This window comes from Sinohyriopsis cumingii, chromosome 9, assembly GCF_028554795.1.
Source record: "Sinohyriopsis cumingii isolate HCF-2022 chromosome 9, ASM2855479v2, whole genome shotgun sequence".
NCBI lineage: Eukaryota > Metazoa > Mollusca > Bivalvia > Unionida > Unionidae > Sinohyriopsis > Sinohyriopsis cumingii.
This window is the reverse complement of record NC_142969.1, coordinates 7394783-7413522: the sequence shown is the minus strand read 5'-3', so window position 1 is coordinate 7413522 and position 18740 is coordinate 7394783. Positions and strand designations below refer to the sequence as shown.

The following is an 18740-nucleotide window of genomic DNA, read 5'->3' as shown; positions in this document are numbered from 1 at the left end:
TCATCAACGACAAATTCTTTTTATCTCTCACTCCATATTTCCGTGTAGCTTTTTATCCGTTAGGCATGAGAACGGAGGTGGGAAAAGAAAGCATAAAAGATTGTAATTAAATTGTTAAACATATCCAATTCATTTAGAAAACGGGGATTATTAGCACTTTTTATCATTATTTTGATATATCAGTAGTGATCAATGTGTGAAAAATGCATCATTGATCTAAAGTCAATAGCACACGGTTGCGAGAATGTTTATATATGCGTATTGTTTCGCCACTGGCGGATCACAATAGTATTGGTATATCAATTTGCTTTATACCAACACTTGAAATGCCATATTTTTAATGTATGTATGTGTATATATATATATATATATATATATATATATATATATATAGAGAGAGAGAGAGAGAGAGAGAGAGAGAGAGAGAGGGGAGGAGGAGAGAGCCATCTCAATGACAGACAATGTAACAATTAAGTTCTTTGTCTTATTGCACATCTACGCAACTCATCGGTATATATTTATATATAAATTTGGTCGTTGTGTGATGTAGCTAAGAACGACGATGAGCTAAATTCCCAAAAGAACACATTTCCATTGATAATGCCTCAAACGATGACCCCACAAACTGTATACGTCTTCAATCACTAGACGAGAGGAAACATCTGCCATGCCACTATTTGGATTAGTGGCGCGAACAATTCAATATTTTTAAACATAATACACAGCAAAAGGTTCTCTAGCAATCATAAGCATACATATATGTAACACCATTAGTAACAGTACCGTTCTTAAGTAGATTTGTTGTCATTTATTATTCAGAAAAGAAACATGTATATAAGAACGTTTCGTCTGATAATGAAAACATGGAAACAAAGAAATATTAAACTAAAAGTGCAAGCGGCAGGGTTAATCTCTCTGTACGAATTCCCATCAAGGCAATTTGCGCCCTTTTTCCGTTTGGAAACATTAAATATAATCATATGCAACATTTGCTCCAGCTATAATAGGTGTTATATATCCGTCGTCCTCTTCGCCTGATGATTTGTACGATACCATGCAGGTGGAGATGTTACTGTATGTATCTGGTATACTTCTTATTTCAGTGCTGAGAGCTGCTGATATAGTGTCATTTCTCCCTCTCTCATGTTCACGTGCCACCGGATTTACGTACGGTAGTTCTCTCATGTTCTCCAATTGCAGTCTAAGAGATACGGGGACAAGGTTATATATATATATATATATATATATATATATATATATATATATATATATATATATATATATATATATATATATATATTTATTTATTTATTTATTTATTTATATATATTCCAGGCTCATATGACTCCCGGTACGTTATGTTGTAATATGGACTCAAAAAGGCATTATCCCACATTGTTAACAAAACTAAAATCGATAAAAGAATTATCCTAATTGAACATCAAGTTTGGACAATACGTGGCCATTTCAACCTTGTATCAGCTTTCATTTATGTGAGCAAGACAGTTTGTTTCAAATTAAATCTACATAGCGGCCAGTCTAGATTATAAAATGCAACATAACATTAAATCATAACATTACTTTTCTGATCTAATAATCTGAATGCATTTGACCCTATCTCACCATGTAATGTATTAGAGAATGAACTGACACTAAGAGAGCACCGTGTAATATATTAGAACAAGTTCTGACTGACACTAAGAGAGTACCATGTAACAAATTAGAGCTAGAACTGAACCTAAGAGATTACCATGAAATGTATTAGAGCAAGTACTGACTGACATTAAGTGAGTACATGTTATGTATTATAGCAAGTACTGACACTAAGAGAGTAATGTGTTATTTATTAGAGCATGTACTGACTGACACCAAGAGAGTACTGTGTAATTTATTATAGCAAGTAATGACTGATACTAAAAGAGTACCATGTAATGTTTTAGAGCAAGTCCTGACTGACACTAAGAGAGTACAGTGTAATTTATTAGAGCAAGTACTAACTGACACTATGAGAGTATCGTGTAATGTATTAGAGTAAATAATGACTGACACTAACAGAGAACCATGTAATGTACTGACCGACACTAAGAGAGTACAGTGTAATTTATTAGAGCAAGTACTGACTGACACTAAAATAGTACCTTGTAATGTTTTAGAGCACATTCTGACTGACACTAAGAGACTACCATGTAATTTATTAGAGCAAGTACTGACTGATACTAAACGAGTACCGTGTAATAAATTAAACCAAGTACTGACTGACACTAAGAGAATACCATGTAATTTGTCAGAGCAAGTACTGACTGACAATATTAGAGTACCGAGTAATGTTTTAAGGCATGTACTGATGGACACTAATTGAGTACTTTATATTGTTTTAGAGCAATTACTGACTGACACTGAGAGAACCGTGTAATGTATTAAAGCAGGTGCTGACTGACACTTAGAGAGTACCGTGTAATGTATAAGAGCAACTATTGACTGAGACTAAAAGAGTACTGCGTAATGTATTAGAGCACGTACTCACTGACACTAAGATAGTACCGTGTACTGTTTTAGAGCAAGTACTGACTGATACTAAGATAGTTCCTTGTAATGTATTAGAGCATGTACTGACTGACATGAAGAGAGTACCGTGCAATGCATTAGAGCAAGTAGTGACTGACTCTAATTGAGTAACTTTTAATGTCTTATAGCACGTACTGACTGACACTAAGAGAGTACCGTGTAAGGTATCAACGCAAGCACTGACTGATACTAAGATAGTACCGTTTAATTTATTAGAGCAGGTACTGAGTGACAATAAGAGAGTACCATGTGGTGTATTAGAGCACGTTTTGACTGACACTAAGATAGTACAGTGCAATGTATTGCAGCAATTCTGTCTGACATTAAGATAGTAAAATAACCTGTATTACAGCAAGTACTGACTGACACTAGGAGAGTATCATAAACTGTATTACAGGAAGTAGTGACTGACACTAAAAAAATACCGTGTACCGTATTACAGCAAGTACTGACTGAAACTAAGAGAGTACAATAACCTGTACTACAGCAAGTACTGACTGACAATAAGAGAGTACCATGTAATGTATTATAGCACGTCTTGACTGACACTAAGAGAGTATAGTGCAATGTATTACAGCAATTCTGTCTGACATTAAAATAGTACCATAACCTGTATTACAGCAAGTACTGACTGACAATAAGAGAGTGTATTTATTTGCAGCATATATAGGTTAACTATATCATCAAATTATTCTGTGATAGTGTTGCTAATATCAACATTTTAATGTGATATCAACATGTCCGGAAAAAGAGGTTTATTGTACGTATATAAGTTGCTCAATTTTATTGCATGAATGAAAACTATTCCTTTGTTCATACCATGTAAGAGAAAGGTTGCCAGTAAGGAAACATTTACTGGCTATTGCTTTACCAAAAAAGCCTATGAATTTGATAAATCATATAACCTTTAATTTACTGAAAAGGACAGACTCAGACATCTTATATCGTTTGATTTGTGCAACTGAAACACAAACACTGTATAATCACGAGGTTAGTTTTATTTGTTACAATTGTAAAAACATGCATGCACGCTGGGAATACCATTCGCGCTCTTCTTTATAACAGAGCTACCGTCGGTTGTTAAAAAGAGGAATTTATGTATTGTGCGCTACCAAGACGAGTTAATGAGTAAAACATGTGTTTACTGGATTATGAGGGCGATACATTTGGATATTTACATTATATTTTTTGTGTAAAGATGGCGACTAGAATAGATATCTCCACATTCTAACTCGTCCTTTGATTCTCAAAGATGTCTTTATCAGTTATCAACGTGAAATGTTTATTAAATAGTACCAATTGGTAGAAAATGTACACTTAAAATAACGTTAGCAAAGTGTTGAAAGACCGTATAAGTGATAATAAACAAAATATGCAACATTAAAAATAAAAAATGTCCGTTTTGAAAGGTGGATGGATTAGCTTAACCAATGTGTACTTCTACCCTATTAGCCAAACTGAAACCGTTACTGATTTAGAAGTTCCTGTTTTATCTATTGTTAGAATTTGTATTAACGCCGAGTTTCACGATATTATGAATTGAAAATGTAGTCGTAGTTAGTTAACAGTTACAGAATCTCCAGAGTGTGTTTTTTTTATCATATCAAAAGCTATTTTAAAATACTATGTTCGATTTTCCTTTAGGCGCTGAATGCAATGAGAAATCCGAATGCCTCGAGTCATCTGGCAGTGGTTTGTCACAACTAGGTTAGTTATAGAGTGCATTCACTTTGTTTTATTATACTGTAACGAGTCTTGTCAGGTAGATATCAAGGTTTTGAGCAGTCCTCCGCTGTAGGTGAAATATAAAATTGCGTTTTTAAGTGGAAACCTTGGTGAACTGTCTCAACCAAGCATCACTAACGTATGAGTTGTAGATCATCGCTGACAAGACCAGACCAGACTAATGACACTCAGCCCGAGTGGCATCTAAAGCGAAATTAGAGTGAATGCACAGAAGATGGGCACATTGACGAGCTTCAGGTAATTACGTGCTAAAACCTCGGGTTAAAGTTCAAAAATGCATGAAATTCTTACCAGGATTGCGGAGGGCAGCATTTGCGCCGATTATGAAGAGATTAGAATCCAAATTGCAATTCAACTATATGAATAGCTACTCACTACCGTAAAGGAACGCAAACTAAGATGGTATGGTCACGTGTCACGCTAATCTAGTATATCGCAATCCTAAGGGCACAATAAGAGGAATGAGAAAAACAAGGCAGACAGAAGAAGAGATGGGAATATAAAATCAAAGAGGGATGGACATCGTATTGTTGTTCTGATGAAATTATTTAATATGCAGCGAAGAAAGTTCATGTGCGCGCTGTAATATGCATTATTGTATTCGTGCTTAACCGTGTGCAATGTATTTCACGGCACAACCATTATATATTAGCTGTAATGTTGTAGAGTCGTAGAACTTAGTGGGTTATCGTGTAACACGGAATCTGGAGTCGATGGTGACGTTGGCTACATGACGACAGTAGTGAACTCGCAATGAGGACAAAGGTACTGGGGCAACGTGATTATACAAAAATACTCTAAAAGATCTCTTTCAGCAGGCACGAGGGGACGGGCCATGAATGGTCGCTATTGTGACAGGACATTCCTCGTGTTCGTTGAATGGACGCCACATAATACACATGTTCCATTATTGACCGTCAAATGTCGCTTTATGAGGGGAATTTAAAAACACATAAATCTTACTTGCGGGTGAAACCTCTACATTTTTATTTTTTCAGGGTTGGAGACATACTCATACTTTGTTCATACTAAATTATCAATTATGTACATTAGTCCTTCATGGTGATAGATCCATATATCAATCATATTAGTTCCGAACATCCATACGTTGATCTCGTTTGATTACTTGTTGAAGTTACATGCACCGATTTGTCCAATTTAGAAATTAGTTGTTACAACTGTTGGACTCAGTGTGCATCATTGTGGTAAATCCATTTGTCGGACTACATGCTCAAGACTATGATGCAATATTCGTTCATAATTCAATTACATTATAGATTAAAATGTCTTTATGAAATTGCTTTTAATGACTTCCCCAGGTGCAATGCTGAACCGACACAAAGATATTACATTTAGTACACTTGACCCTAATGGTAATTGAATTGCACATGCTGAATGTCAATGAGATACTATTTTAAAATATGCACTAAAGATGCAAGCCTCCAACACATATTTTTTGAGGTGAGTAAGGCCATAAAACTGTATACTTTGCACAGTGAAAAAAACGCTTTTCTTTCTTACTTCTTACCTTCGGCTCTTTCGGATAAAATATATATTTAACAGTACACTGATGACCAGTAGACTCGTAAATGAGCCGACAATAGCTGGGACAACGGTAGGGTCCACAGTCGATTCTGCCAAAGATATAAATAATTTAGTAATGTGAGACAATCAATATGGATTAGGCAACAGTGCTGAAGCTTCCCTGTATGGGTTGTCAATGCTTACCATGCAACTAGGCATTTCACATATTATACATTTCTTACTTTGAAATTAGTTTACGTTATTGGAACCCGTCATGTATGAGTCATACATCACACAGTAGAAAAATAGAGTTGTAATAAGGAAAACAAAATCGAAGTCACTAAGCGCGGGATATGTTAACGTGTTGACATTGAAAATGACATATTTTATCATTTTTATTTCAATAAGTAAAGTCGAATTCATTATATTTTGCTAATGTATTAATGTATATATACCATGTACAGATCTCGCATTAGCTTCGTTGGTCTCTAAAGGTGCTGATTCGGATGTTCCGGATCCCAGGGGTGTGCTATAGTTATCTGGTGTATAGCTCTTCATCTTGTTTTGCATTTTCCTTCCTATTCCGGAAACGATAAATTGCTTGTTATTGTTAACTGATGTACATTACCGACTTTATAATTAGACGTGGAAACAATATCGGGATTGTGGAATGTATTTTATTTGTGTAATTATTCGATTTGTGTAAGCTAAGAAAATAAAGGTTAGCGTTGAACATTAAAACGTAAGGATGAGAACGAATATATGAAGTTATAGGAGAGTCTCCTTCATTGATAACTTCGAAAACTATTTAAATTTCAGTGTAAGAGAGATGGGAGAATGAACTCTGACATGCTTGGTTTGCTATGTTAGTGCCAAATAAAAAGACAAATAGGTTATTTTCTATTATGATAACATTATTATTATTATCATTTTATTGTCATTCTTTTTGTTATTATTATTATTTTAAATCGTACAGTTTAAACGTTTTGGCCATATTATTGGTGTATTATGATGCCTTATAAAGAACTTGAATTTAGTGTATACTACATTCCCTCTTCTATACTTCAGTTTCAAGAAAATGAACAAGTTATGACAATTATTAGTAACAACTGTTTATACTTTCAATGAAAGCGTAGCACAATCGAATACACACACACACACACACACACACACACAAACACACGCACACACAAGAAGACACCTTATTAAAATGAAGAATAAAAATGCATATAAATCATTCGAAGACGTTTTGAAAACGATGTCTTCATCAATCCAGTGTGTTATAAAGGCTTTAACTGTAATCTACACATACACCATTCATGAGTTTTAAAATAATGTTATCAATTTTCATTCAGCCTCAGTCTCAGGTCGTGCGGAATAAATAACGAGCATTTAACTAGAAATGAATGCAAAATAATTGTCTTTTATACTGAACATATAAGTGTAAACAATGATAATATACCAGATAGGTGATGTAGGAAATAAATTTCCTGCATCCACTTCAATCATGTACGTAAAGATGGACTGGTTGACTTGCAAAATGGATATTGTGTTGCCTGCTATCTGTGTTGTAGTGTATGCAAGAATTATCTTTCCCAGATAAAATATTAATAGTGTATACACACTGCAATACACATTTTACTATGTATCTTTCTTAATATATATATATATATATATATATATATATATATATATATATATATATATATATATATATATATATATATATATATATATTCAGATCAATTATAAAGATGGGATGATCAATTTACAATACCACAATTAGATAATACATATACATAAACTTTAGCTAGTGCATGTGTATCAGGTAACGATATAAATTCTATTTACAAAGCATAGTAGATTAGATTGTTATTTTTGTTTTAAATGTTCATATATGATGTGCAAAATGAGGCTTGTGAAGTTACAGAAACAAAAGGAATCTTGCAATTTTAAAAGGTTGATATTCTAAAACGAATCAGGTATGTGTTCCCATGGACGAATGACCTAATGCCATTTTGCACTAATATTTATGTGGTTTGGACGCATAATTCTAGAGTAAGCTCAACTTGATTAAGAAAAACCCCAAAAGCTACATCTTATTAAAATTGCCAAGCTGTTGGTTAAAACGATCCGGATTTATTCACGCAGATTCTCTTAATGGCATTTTTTGCGACATTGAACAACCATATAGGTTATTTTTCTGAGATATATTATATATATTGACTCTTTGTTTGGATTATAATCTGGCATGTATTTATGATTTCCGCGTGAATGTTTATGCGTGATGACTGAGATGTCGCCGCGGATTCACATTTCGATAACATGAAACACGTCGACATCAATAACTTCAGCATGATATAACTTATCTTTAACGCTAAATCCCATGGCAACCCAGAAGAGGAATAATTCCATCCCGGATCTAATTTATAATGACGTTCACATATATCCCTGACATTTTTTAAAATCATGTCAACGAACACCAACATATCAATAGCTAGGTATAACGCATAATACTAGCCAAAGTTATTTTAGAACCAAATGATTCCAAACCCAGTGTCCATGTGGGTAAGCACTACCCGTGATCGTGTTGCCTGGTAAACTGCTATTCAAAGCCGCCATACCAGGCAGCGATGTTTCTATGAACTTATCCCAGTCTTCTTGTGTTCAAGCGAGGTCATTTTGAAACCGATGTCGGGTGTGATTAAATATTGTTGTGTTTTCAGCCAGCCTCCCGTTCGTTAATTCTAATGTATAAGCCTCAAACGACCTAAATATAGCGACATGTATTTTTCCATATGATTTGGAATACAAGTGATCGTCTGCTGATACTTTCCACATCATTTGATAACTAAATGAGAATCATAATGAAGCAGATTGTGTTACGGGCCGATAAATGTGGTAACACAATCATTGCCTAGATATAGCACCAGCGGGTTTGGACATCATCGGTTTGCATGAATGGGCTTGTAAGTAAAACGACAAGGAACATGTTCCTAAGACTTTCTTATTGCTGATTTATCAGGAACGTTTTCCGCGCCGGTCATCGGTGTCAACATTGACTCAAAATCATCTTAAATCACCATTGGAACACGGGTGGTTCTTTAAACGTTCTTAAACGACAGCCGGTTTTGTGTCTACCTGGCATATATATCTTAGGTTGTATGCCTTGTGTGTAGTATATTTATAATCGTTCAGATTTTGCACACTACTGAATCTATGCAAACATTGTCAATAGTAATTTTCTTTTCTTTTCATGTTTATCATACGGCAAACTCATCAACTCAGAAATATGTTTAACCCAGCAGTAGTGTACATAGTACTGCCCAATATGTGACTATTCCACATAGGTTATGTTCATACAATTGACGCTGTTTCACATTAACATTTCCTTAAAATAATCGATGTAAATACGCGTACCCACCGTTTCTAGGTATAGTCGTTGCTGCTAGGGGTCAGTGCTATTTTCGTGCTGCCAACAACGTTAATTCTAACCAGTACACTGATGCTGAAGGCAGGAAACAAATGCATTTGGACAGTTCCATCTTCCATCTCGTCGATGTTGACTATGTCACTGTAGCATACGTAGACGATTTCGTAGTTCATTTTGCGCTTATTACAATGATTAAGCTAACAACCTTATAAAATATTGATTGATGACGTTGAACCGCTTAAGGGTTACATATATCAGGTAGAACCTCGGTATTTGTATTACAGACCGCAGCAGATACACGTAATAATACCACTTCTGAAATAAACTCACCAAATTTCACTTATACTATGATGACCGAGCGAGATTCGACATGTTTCGAATTTTCCTAGGAATATTCCTGTCAGAGAGGAAATTATCATGTTTGATTTATATTCAATATAACTACGCAGTAGTATTACATGATCACGCCAAGATGTACAAATCGGTGGATAGCAATCGCGTATTAGCAGAATACGAACGGGTCTACAACGAAATCATCGCTGCATTTCAGCGGTTGGATTCCATGAGTTAAATTTATCAGGATACACTCTCTATTTGGCTAAGGATTGTTTACGACACTGCTCTAACACCTTTTCCATTCTAAAAATATTCTGAGTATTATTTGATAACTCATGTACGCAAATGGACCCAAGTAGGGTTTCTACGCGTTGTTTTGTGATCGCAGAGGTAACTAGAACAGAGTTTAAGGCCTTAACGACTTTATAAAACTCACGAGTCCAATTCTGTATAAATCCGGTTTCAAACATTCATTTTACTTTAGAAATCCTAGCACAATCCCCTACTCGAACTTTAATTCGATAAGTGCAACGTTGGTCGCTGGACGCATTTGTTACAGCATCGTTATTTTTGGACATTGTGAAAGCACTTTGCTTGCTTGAGTCAGATTCAATTTAATTATACGATACTTGGTTTTAGCATATTCCGATACAAGCCAAGGTAACACGTCGATGCACCTTGTTGGGACACTCGCCGTAAAGCGTTTTCACATTTTAGTTTTAAAGTTATTTTAAATTTCTCGACAACCACAGATGTACCCTGATTATGCTTCGAGCACTTATGCATTCTTCGCGAAGATAACCAGCCATCGAATATTTTATTGAACAATTATCCGCCATTATCCACCAAGAGTTTAATCGGTTTAATCCCCATTAACTCAAACGGACCTCTGTTCGATTTCCCGGTTTTATTTTAGAGAGGAACAACCCACGCAAATTTGCTGTTCACGTCTATGACGTTCACCGAATATTTATATCCGTCATTGTCCTTTGAAAACTAATTCATGTCTGCGAGATCAGCAAGGTGAATATCATCGATCCCATTGGTAATGACTGCGACGTGGAATGTTTAATCTCACTGGTGCGTGTAAAACAATACGCGAGCGATCTCATTTGCTCCAAGTGACCAATCGTCCTTTAGGTATCGATGGAGATTGTTCTCTTTTGCTCACAAACGGCTGCGTTCCCTGTACGCCGCTGAAGTACCGTGTCTTAGCACCCATGCGGCGTGTACCTAAGAGAACATTATGTTTAGAGCCAACGAAGGCACGTAACACAGCTCAATCGATCAGCTTTTGCAACCTTATGGATTTATTCGCCCTGAGTTCATTTAAGATTACGCGTTCTTAAACAAATTTATGCTCTGGATGATTAGCCTAGCAGTTATCATTTCTCATCGCGGTGGCGTCCACTTGATTATAATGGTCTTGCCCTGGCAACGGATGATCATCTGCATGCAGCTGTTTGTCCAGAAGATTATAAGGTCATGTTTATTTGTGAAAAAGGTAATGTCTAAGAGCCACGTGGTCGAGGTGATCCTGCTATCACCGAGTGGATGTTGTCTTTAGCACCTAGTGTGTCGCCCAAGCGGTTGTGCTAAACCATACATTATTGTAATCGTTTAGGGAAAGCCCTTCAATCATCGACTACTAAGATTCGTTCGGTGTCCTCTGAAGAACTGGATACCCACCCACCAGTCACCGGTGCTTGCTTGATCGCACCAGGCATAAGCTTTGTTTTCCTTTTATCACATTCCGAACAGTTCGCTTTGATGATAATGCGAACATTCCTCGATTTTGTAAGTTATTTATTAACGTTTTTATCCACTTTTTACAAAACAGGCATTATATTTCGTTCATCTGTTTTCTAATACGTTGGTTTACATAACATTAGACGTTGGCTTTGTACTTAATTACACACACGCCATATGATATCAGCAAGCTGGCCACCACCTTATGTGTACTCACGTATAGGATTTACTGATGGTAGTGCGAATTAGTAAAAATATTCTGTATTATCTGAATCCCTGTCATGATAAAAAGCAGACCAATTGTGTTCCTGAGCCATCAAAAAATGATGCTGATGGCATAACACTGTCTTTCTAGTTACTTGACAATATGTGACTAGGTAATTGATCCTTGGAAAACACGCCATCTCATCCTGAGACATCCGACAGCGTCTTTTCGATATAAACATCATTTAGCATCTTATTTGCCCAGAAAGAAATAATCCGCGGCCGCTGATTTTTGTTCCCCTACGTATCTGAGTATTGGTGCCTGTGCCAAATATTTTGTTTCGTAAACCCAGTAGCATCGTTCCAGCTGCACGGGACAACAACGGAGCAAGCGAAATAATAAAACCACCCTGTTCTTTTGTCTGCGTTGCCAATATTTTCAGTGTGACACCAGACCAAGCCCGTGATTTTATTATGCCGCTGCGCAATTATTATGATGTTATCGTTTCCATCAAATTGCTTAACTTTATTCCTACTGGAACCTTTCAATTAGCCACGGAAGCCACATAGGCGTGTTGATTTTTTGCTGAGTGCAAATCCAGTCTGTTGATATGATTTGTTTACTATATTATTATGACTGGACAAAAAAAAACTCCTCATCTGAAGACTGTACTACGTTCGCATGATTGTTGAACCATATGTAAAATGAGACTGGTTGACTTCCAAAATGGATATTGTGTTGCATGCTACCTGTGTTGTAGTGTATGGAAGAATTATGTTTCCCACATAAACTATTAACAGTGTACACACACCGCATTACATATTGTACTACGTATCTTTGTTAAGATATATATTCAGATCAAACATAAAGATGGGAGGATCAATCTACAACACAACAATTAGATAATACATATACTTTGTTTTATGATTTCCTTTATCAACGTGATTTGGTCTTCCTTAATGTCGCCGACGACATCAACGAGATGACATAATTGATGTAACGTGTAGTCGATGATGTCCTTTAATAATCCACGTTGAGTTTTCTCTTCAGCTACTGTCTATGCCAACGCATCATCTTGTTTTAAATCCTATGTCTTGCCAACATCGGCAAACTTTTTAATCGCTTCTGTCACAGGGGTAAGCGACTGTGTGGCTACATGACGTTGAAACTTCTGCTCGCCAACCGCTCTGCCGTAATTCGCTGTTGTACCGCCTTACGCTGAGCGATTTTTTAAAACAAAGTTGTTCTCTCATTTTGATAATCTGCTTTGACAAATTACCCTATTATGCTTGATACAATCCCTGTGTCGGATGTGTGCTATATACGCTTAGGATATACTGCTCATTAATCTACGTAGTTTTAATCCCGTAGAGCTGGTGGGTCTACAAAAATCACGAGCTAAAGAGTCAATGTCACTATTGTGGTGGCACGATTATAGGAAACATATATAAGGGAGAGGACATCCTATACAGATCGCCAACAACACCACTGTTAGCCGGTGTGGTCGAATCTTATGTTACAAGTCACTGTGAGCTGGAAAGCGCTCTTAGTCTCAAATACAACATGACCGGTGGAATAATAAGTGGAAGTACGTGGACTACTCACCGTGGATGGATTATCGTGATATCCGCACCATCGGGTATAACTACCACACCACCTATGCCGCAAATAGACTATACTTCTCTTCTCATATCGAGCCTAACAGCGTTATTCTTGTAGGCATGGATACCGTTTACTGTGGAATAGCATTACACAGACATATTGCACCTGGCACCTGCTAAACGATCCAGAGTACGATCCTATCACGGTAGGCAACACAGAAAGAATCCGCGTAATTAATATAATATAATCCGGTGAGATTTTCGGTGTTAATAAATATTTTCTAAATATGACACAGCCGCTATACATAAAAACAAAAACAAAAATGATGGAACTCTACGTAGGGTACGATCCCATCGAGGACTATCAGGCGATGAGTTATAAAATCATAAAGATTACTCGCTCAGTAAAACCGGAAATAATACCATGGAGTGTAATCTAGACATGGACGGACACAACGGCGCGCTTTGAGATAACCAAGTTCAGAGTCTAAAACATTTGACAGATTACGCGACCAGTAGTCTCAATATAAACTGGTACACGATCAAAGAGGCACCCATCAAGAATGCTAATTCTTCTAACAGAGTAAACGAGTGGGTCACCTCTCGGGTGTACTCCAATTTCTGGATTCAGATGACAACCTCATTTAATATTTCGATCTGGAAATTTAATTGGCTTTGACGTACAAGTAACACCTATATAATGACCAGATGGAGACTAGAGACAAAACATAGAATCTACGTGGACTATCTTACACATTAGTACAACCACAATCATATCTACCACAGAGAAATTTGTTATCAGTGCCATCGGTCAGATATAATGTGTTCAGGATTTATTGAGTCACAACCGAACCAGCGAATCCTGTGCTCGGAAATCTTCAACTGTTTTCGGGGATGAAACGTTATTATTTTATTCACATTTGTAATTATTGTTAAAGGAGAATGACCAAAATAGTTGGGATTGTTTGTGATCGTGTTAGTTGTAGCTGAATATGTGGATACGCCTAACGTTGCAAAACCTAAACCGCTTATGTAACATTTGGAAAATTAAAACAGGCCCTCACAGTATTCAAAGTGATTCTTCACAATTCGAATCGGATTACGGTCAAGTGGTCAGATACTTTTGTCTGTTGCGATGTTCTGTAACAATACAGAATCCACTTTGCTGGCCGGAGAAATTGAAGACATTATCTATACGATCGCATCTGGAGGAGATCACGAGATCGTATAGGTCATCGTGGCCACCGGAAAAAATACGACGACTTAAATTGAAAACATAAGATGCTGAAAACACCAGAATGATCTCAAGTGTATGAGGTAATCAATCGTAATAAAGAATTTTAAAACAGTCGCGCGTTGAGATATCAAATTTCCAAGTGTGCATTTTTTAGAGGAATGCGACATTGATTACAAAGATGGTGACACCATCGTGAAAATCATTTCGCTGAATGTATAAAAGATGAAACCCGATAACACATTTGAGGATGACGATGTTTAGATAAAAAATAAAATTATCGAGGCTGTTTTTTTATAATCATAATGTACATTGAATATGTAAAATATGATCCTGGTTTAGTTGCAACAAAGTATAAATATTTAGAAAAGATAAAAGATGACGATCTTATTGCGAATCTGCTGTCTGTTATTGCTGTTGAGTATGTTTAAGCGGGCAATTTTGCTGATCCTCTAGCCGCATAATGTAAAATACGGCAAGAAATTATTAACCGTATGATACACCTTGCACTGGGCAAGTACCCAAACTTTTTAATTCAACCCAGTTGGAAAAGGAGACATGTTGGGAAATGAAATCAATAAATATAAAGAAAACACTTCTAAACACTGGACTAATCGTCTAACGTTGTGGTAGCAGTATTTTGTTTCCATGTTTCTCACATTATCATCTTCCGCTTCGTAGTGATCAAACACTGTTTTCCCAACAAGCCCTTGTTATATGCTCTACCATCGTGTTTCTCCTGCCTAATAGAACGTATTAAAAACACAACTCCGAGCAACTGATCGGTTGATAACGTCTCTGTATGGAATCCGTTCTACGCGATGAGTCTCGCGAAAATAGATGACATCATATACAAAGATGGACATTTTATCCTGACGCAAGACCAGCGTAAACTCATTAGTCGAATTAAATGATAGGAATTTTAACAACACGAATTGATTACCGTCACAATCGGACTTTAGTCCACACAATGTACCTTTCCTTGATATATATATCATAACCCACCATTGTACTGCCTGAAACACGTTCGTTCTAATCTCTGAACACCTGCTGACAACAGAAAACCTTAACGACTTGGTAACGTTGATGATGATTTTGGGGGATGGAGGTTACTTCATTATTAATCACATCATACACATAGGAAAAAGAACAAGAGTCTAACCCTAATGCTAAATATATTCCCCCGATAGTGTTTTCCATTAACCGATACCATTCATCGGTTTTCTGTTTAGCTTTGTATTTACAGATGTTTACTTCCAATGTTTGCTCGATGTTGATATACGCAAAGCGGTAGTCTAATAGCAAACCAGCAATACAAGTATAAAAGTTATATGATTGATTGTTACCAAAACTACAAAAGAGGACTAACACTCAGGCCTTAGGTAATCACCACATAATGTGGTCTCCCATGGCGATATATATATATATATATATATATATATATATATATATATATATATATATATATATATATATATATTAGGGCATGTCAGTATTTAAGGTCAACAAGTACACAATGTTTCCACATAAACACATAAAATTGATCAGATAGGGCAAGGAGAAGGATGAAAATAATTAATACATTGCAATATGTACATTGGAAAACGATAAGTTCCTCTTGTTGTGTTGTCTTACGGCACATTAACACGCAAAGCCTTGCCCAAGGGTACACTACTACAGCATGGCATTGCTAATACGATGGTAGGATTCGAACCCGAATCCTCGCTTATCGCTAGTCTAGTCTGGAACCACATAGGTTCTTTTCTTTGCTTCGAGTAAATAAAGTCTTATTTATTATTATTATTATTATTACTATATGTTTATTACCGGGTACACCTGATGTAATTGTTGGTTTAGACGTTGTAGGCTTGAACAAAATCTTTTTCTCAGAAGTCATTTCTAGTGCTGTACCCTTCTACTGTATTGGAGAGTTCTCCATTTTCTGTCCTGCGGCAGAAAAAAAATCTAATTCAACTGATTTGTCTGCGTATAATGTATTTCATTTCTATGAATCAAGAGAATAAACTCCATGCCATATCTTCATCATGGGGGATTTGGTCTCAGATCTTGTAAGCGTACTCACTTGCAATTCAATATAAGTTACACAAGAAAGCATTATAGGATTTTGTTTCTTCAGGAAGTAGCTCATTAGAGTGTGGACGGAGTTAAAGGAAGACCAATGCTTTGTGGGGGAGTGTGAACCTTAAAAACTTTGAAGTGTAATTTTTTTTTAAAATCTAGTTTACGTTTTGCCATGATTGAAGTGACTTTATGCGATGATTGAAATTCGTAAATGTATGGAGGACATATCTGCCTTGGCAAGCGGAATCTCCTTGTAATCAACGGCATTTTGCGCCCAATAAGTGTTGGCTAAACAGGTTAGTTCGTTTTTAGCGCCATCTATGTCGGTATAATATGTAGGGCAGTTTGATGCAGCATGCAATTTAAAAATTCCATTGCTATCTGTTGGTACATTCATTACTCTGTATCCCGTATGGGTCTATATGAACTAGTGTAACGCCCATTATCAGGTAAAATCACTAAAACTATTACAGGTGTTGTGCATGTACCGTGCATGCAAAATAGTTAACGCCATCAAAAGGGACGATATATAATACAGGAAATGGAATCTCTTAAGATATATCGATGTTTTTCGTACCTTTTTATATTTCGAAGTAGGTTCCCAGTGGTTTGTTGAGGAGCAAGCCGTATGGTTTTTTCGAAGAAAGTAAAATCTTATAGGTTGTGTTAATGATGAAACACTCGAGCAATGTAGTTTAGAAAATAAGTATCATAAATGATATTGTCATGTACATTCATCAAATCCACGTTATGACTTTTTGGTGATGAAAGCTCATTCTGAAATATTCGTCTTCAGAAATAAGCGTGTCGTCTATTACGTTATTCATCATCATGAACAGAATCACGGAATCGAGCTCGCATTTATTTCTGACATTGTGAAATTGTTAGTCAGCTCGAACTTCCTATGACGATTTTTAGAACAAGAATGTACGTGTTACCTTTCTATATTTACAGTGAAGATTGAAATGTTCTGCGATGGATACCTAGCAGTACGATGTTCACCTTAATACAATGAAAAATGTTCTTAAGATTGAATAGCGTCTGAAAATATCCCAAGTGTCAGACAAACGCAAGCTTACATTCAAGGGAATTCATGTTTTATGTTTCTCTCAAAAAGCAAAACTAATAATATTGAAAGCATAAGGGCCGCTAATTCTACTACCATTACTGCTCTTACTAATACTTTTGCTACTAATTGCGATAGCATCTTAGATCGTTCGAAGAAAAGACGAAATTTTGTGATAATTCTCGAGACTGGTTCCGCGGATAATACACCATTAATGTTAACGATTATATAAATGGTTGTATTATGTTGATCTGTTGACGTCCACTGTAGTTTATGAAAACGGATCCACCATCTAAGATGACGGACAAGAGGATTGTAAATATTCTTGCCAGACATCAAGAAAAATGCAGTTAGTTAAATGTATGGTGCACTGGCATTATTACTGCATTGATGAATAAGTTTTCTCCCACGCCGCTTCCACCTACTCCCCCTCCTCCTCCTCCTTCTCTTCTTCTTCTCCTTCTTCTTCTACATAGTAGTAGCAGTAAAAGTAGTAGTATTAGTAGTAATACTTGTAGTAGTACTGAGATAGATGTATTGAAACGGCGCATCGCTTTTGAAAGCTTGGGATATATATATTCTCAAAGCAAAATCCACTTTCATTTTAAGACTGTACTTCATTGCCAAATATGGGCTCATTAAGTAGCGTCATCTTGGTATTGCATTTTCGTCACTCTAGTGAAACGTGACTGAGTCAGGTTTCTAGGCGAACCTACCAGACATACACACTACGGACTTCTTCCTTGAAGTATTTCCTTCATGGACAAATTCCAGTTCTATTACTCCATCATTATTTTTCAAGAAGCCCTAGTATCGAGGTGTTCCTATTGACGTCCCAGCTAGAAAATAAAAATGCAAGTTTAACCAAAATTCGTATAAGATTTTCATATGATATACAAAAATGTGTAACATGTCCATATAACGAGGTTGTTTAATTGTTTGCAGTCACTCAGAGATCTTTATCAAAATGTAATTTTATACATTGAAATAAGTACCTGTTGCCTAATCTCAAAACTGTTCACGATTTTTCAATCTCAACAATTGTAATATTTCATTACTGCCATCCCTCCCCATTACAGTAGACAATGTATTCTTCCTAATATACCTGTTTTAAATTCAGTTTACTTCAGTACACTACGTGAAACAGTAAATAATATTCAAGTCGTTTGTATCATGTGGCGAATAAGTCCTCCCTAATT

General features: G+C 36.2%; 1 protein-coding gene across 7 annotated transcripts in view; it reads right to left on the bottom strand.

Annotated features, from left to right (window-relative positions):
• Positions 1-793: 793 nt before the first annotated feature.
• The window catches only part of LOC149791228 (uncharacterized), a 44947-nt gene continuing 27000 nt past the window's right edge, over positions 794-18740 (bottom strand). For 4 of the 7 annotated variants that reach the window (XM_089969701.1, XM_089969707.1, XM_089969704.1 and 1 more), the window contains 5 exons: positions 18258-18380; positions 16221-16340; positions 6291-6413; positions 5840-5945; positions 794-1201 (listed from right to left, as the gene is read on the bottom strand). In XM_089969701.1, coding sequence (XP_089825827.1) covers positions 18349-18380 — 32 coding nt within the window. In that variant the 3' untranslated portion in view covers positions 794-1201; positions 5840-5945; positions 6291-6413; positions 16221-16340; positions 18258-18348. Of the gene's footprint in view, positions 1202-5839; positions 5946-6290; positions 6414-7297; positions 7399-16220; positions 16341-18257; positions 18381-18740 lie in introns of all 7 variants that reach the window. The other 3 variants (XM_089969703.1, XM_089969708.1, XM_089969702.1) reach the window with 2 other exon arrangements.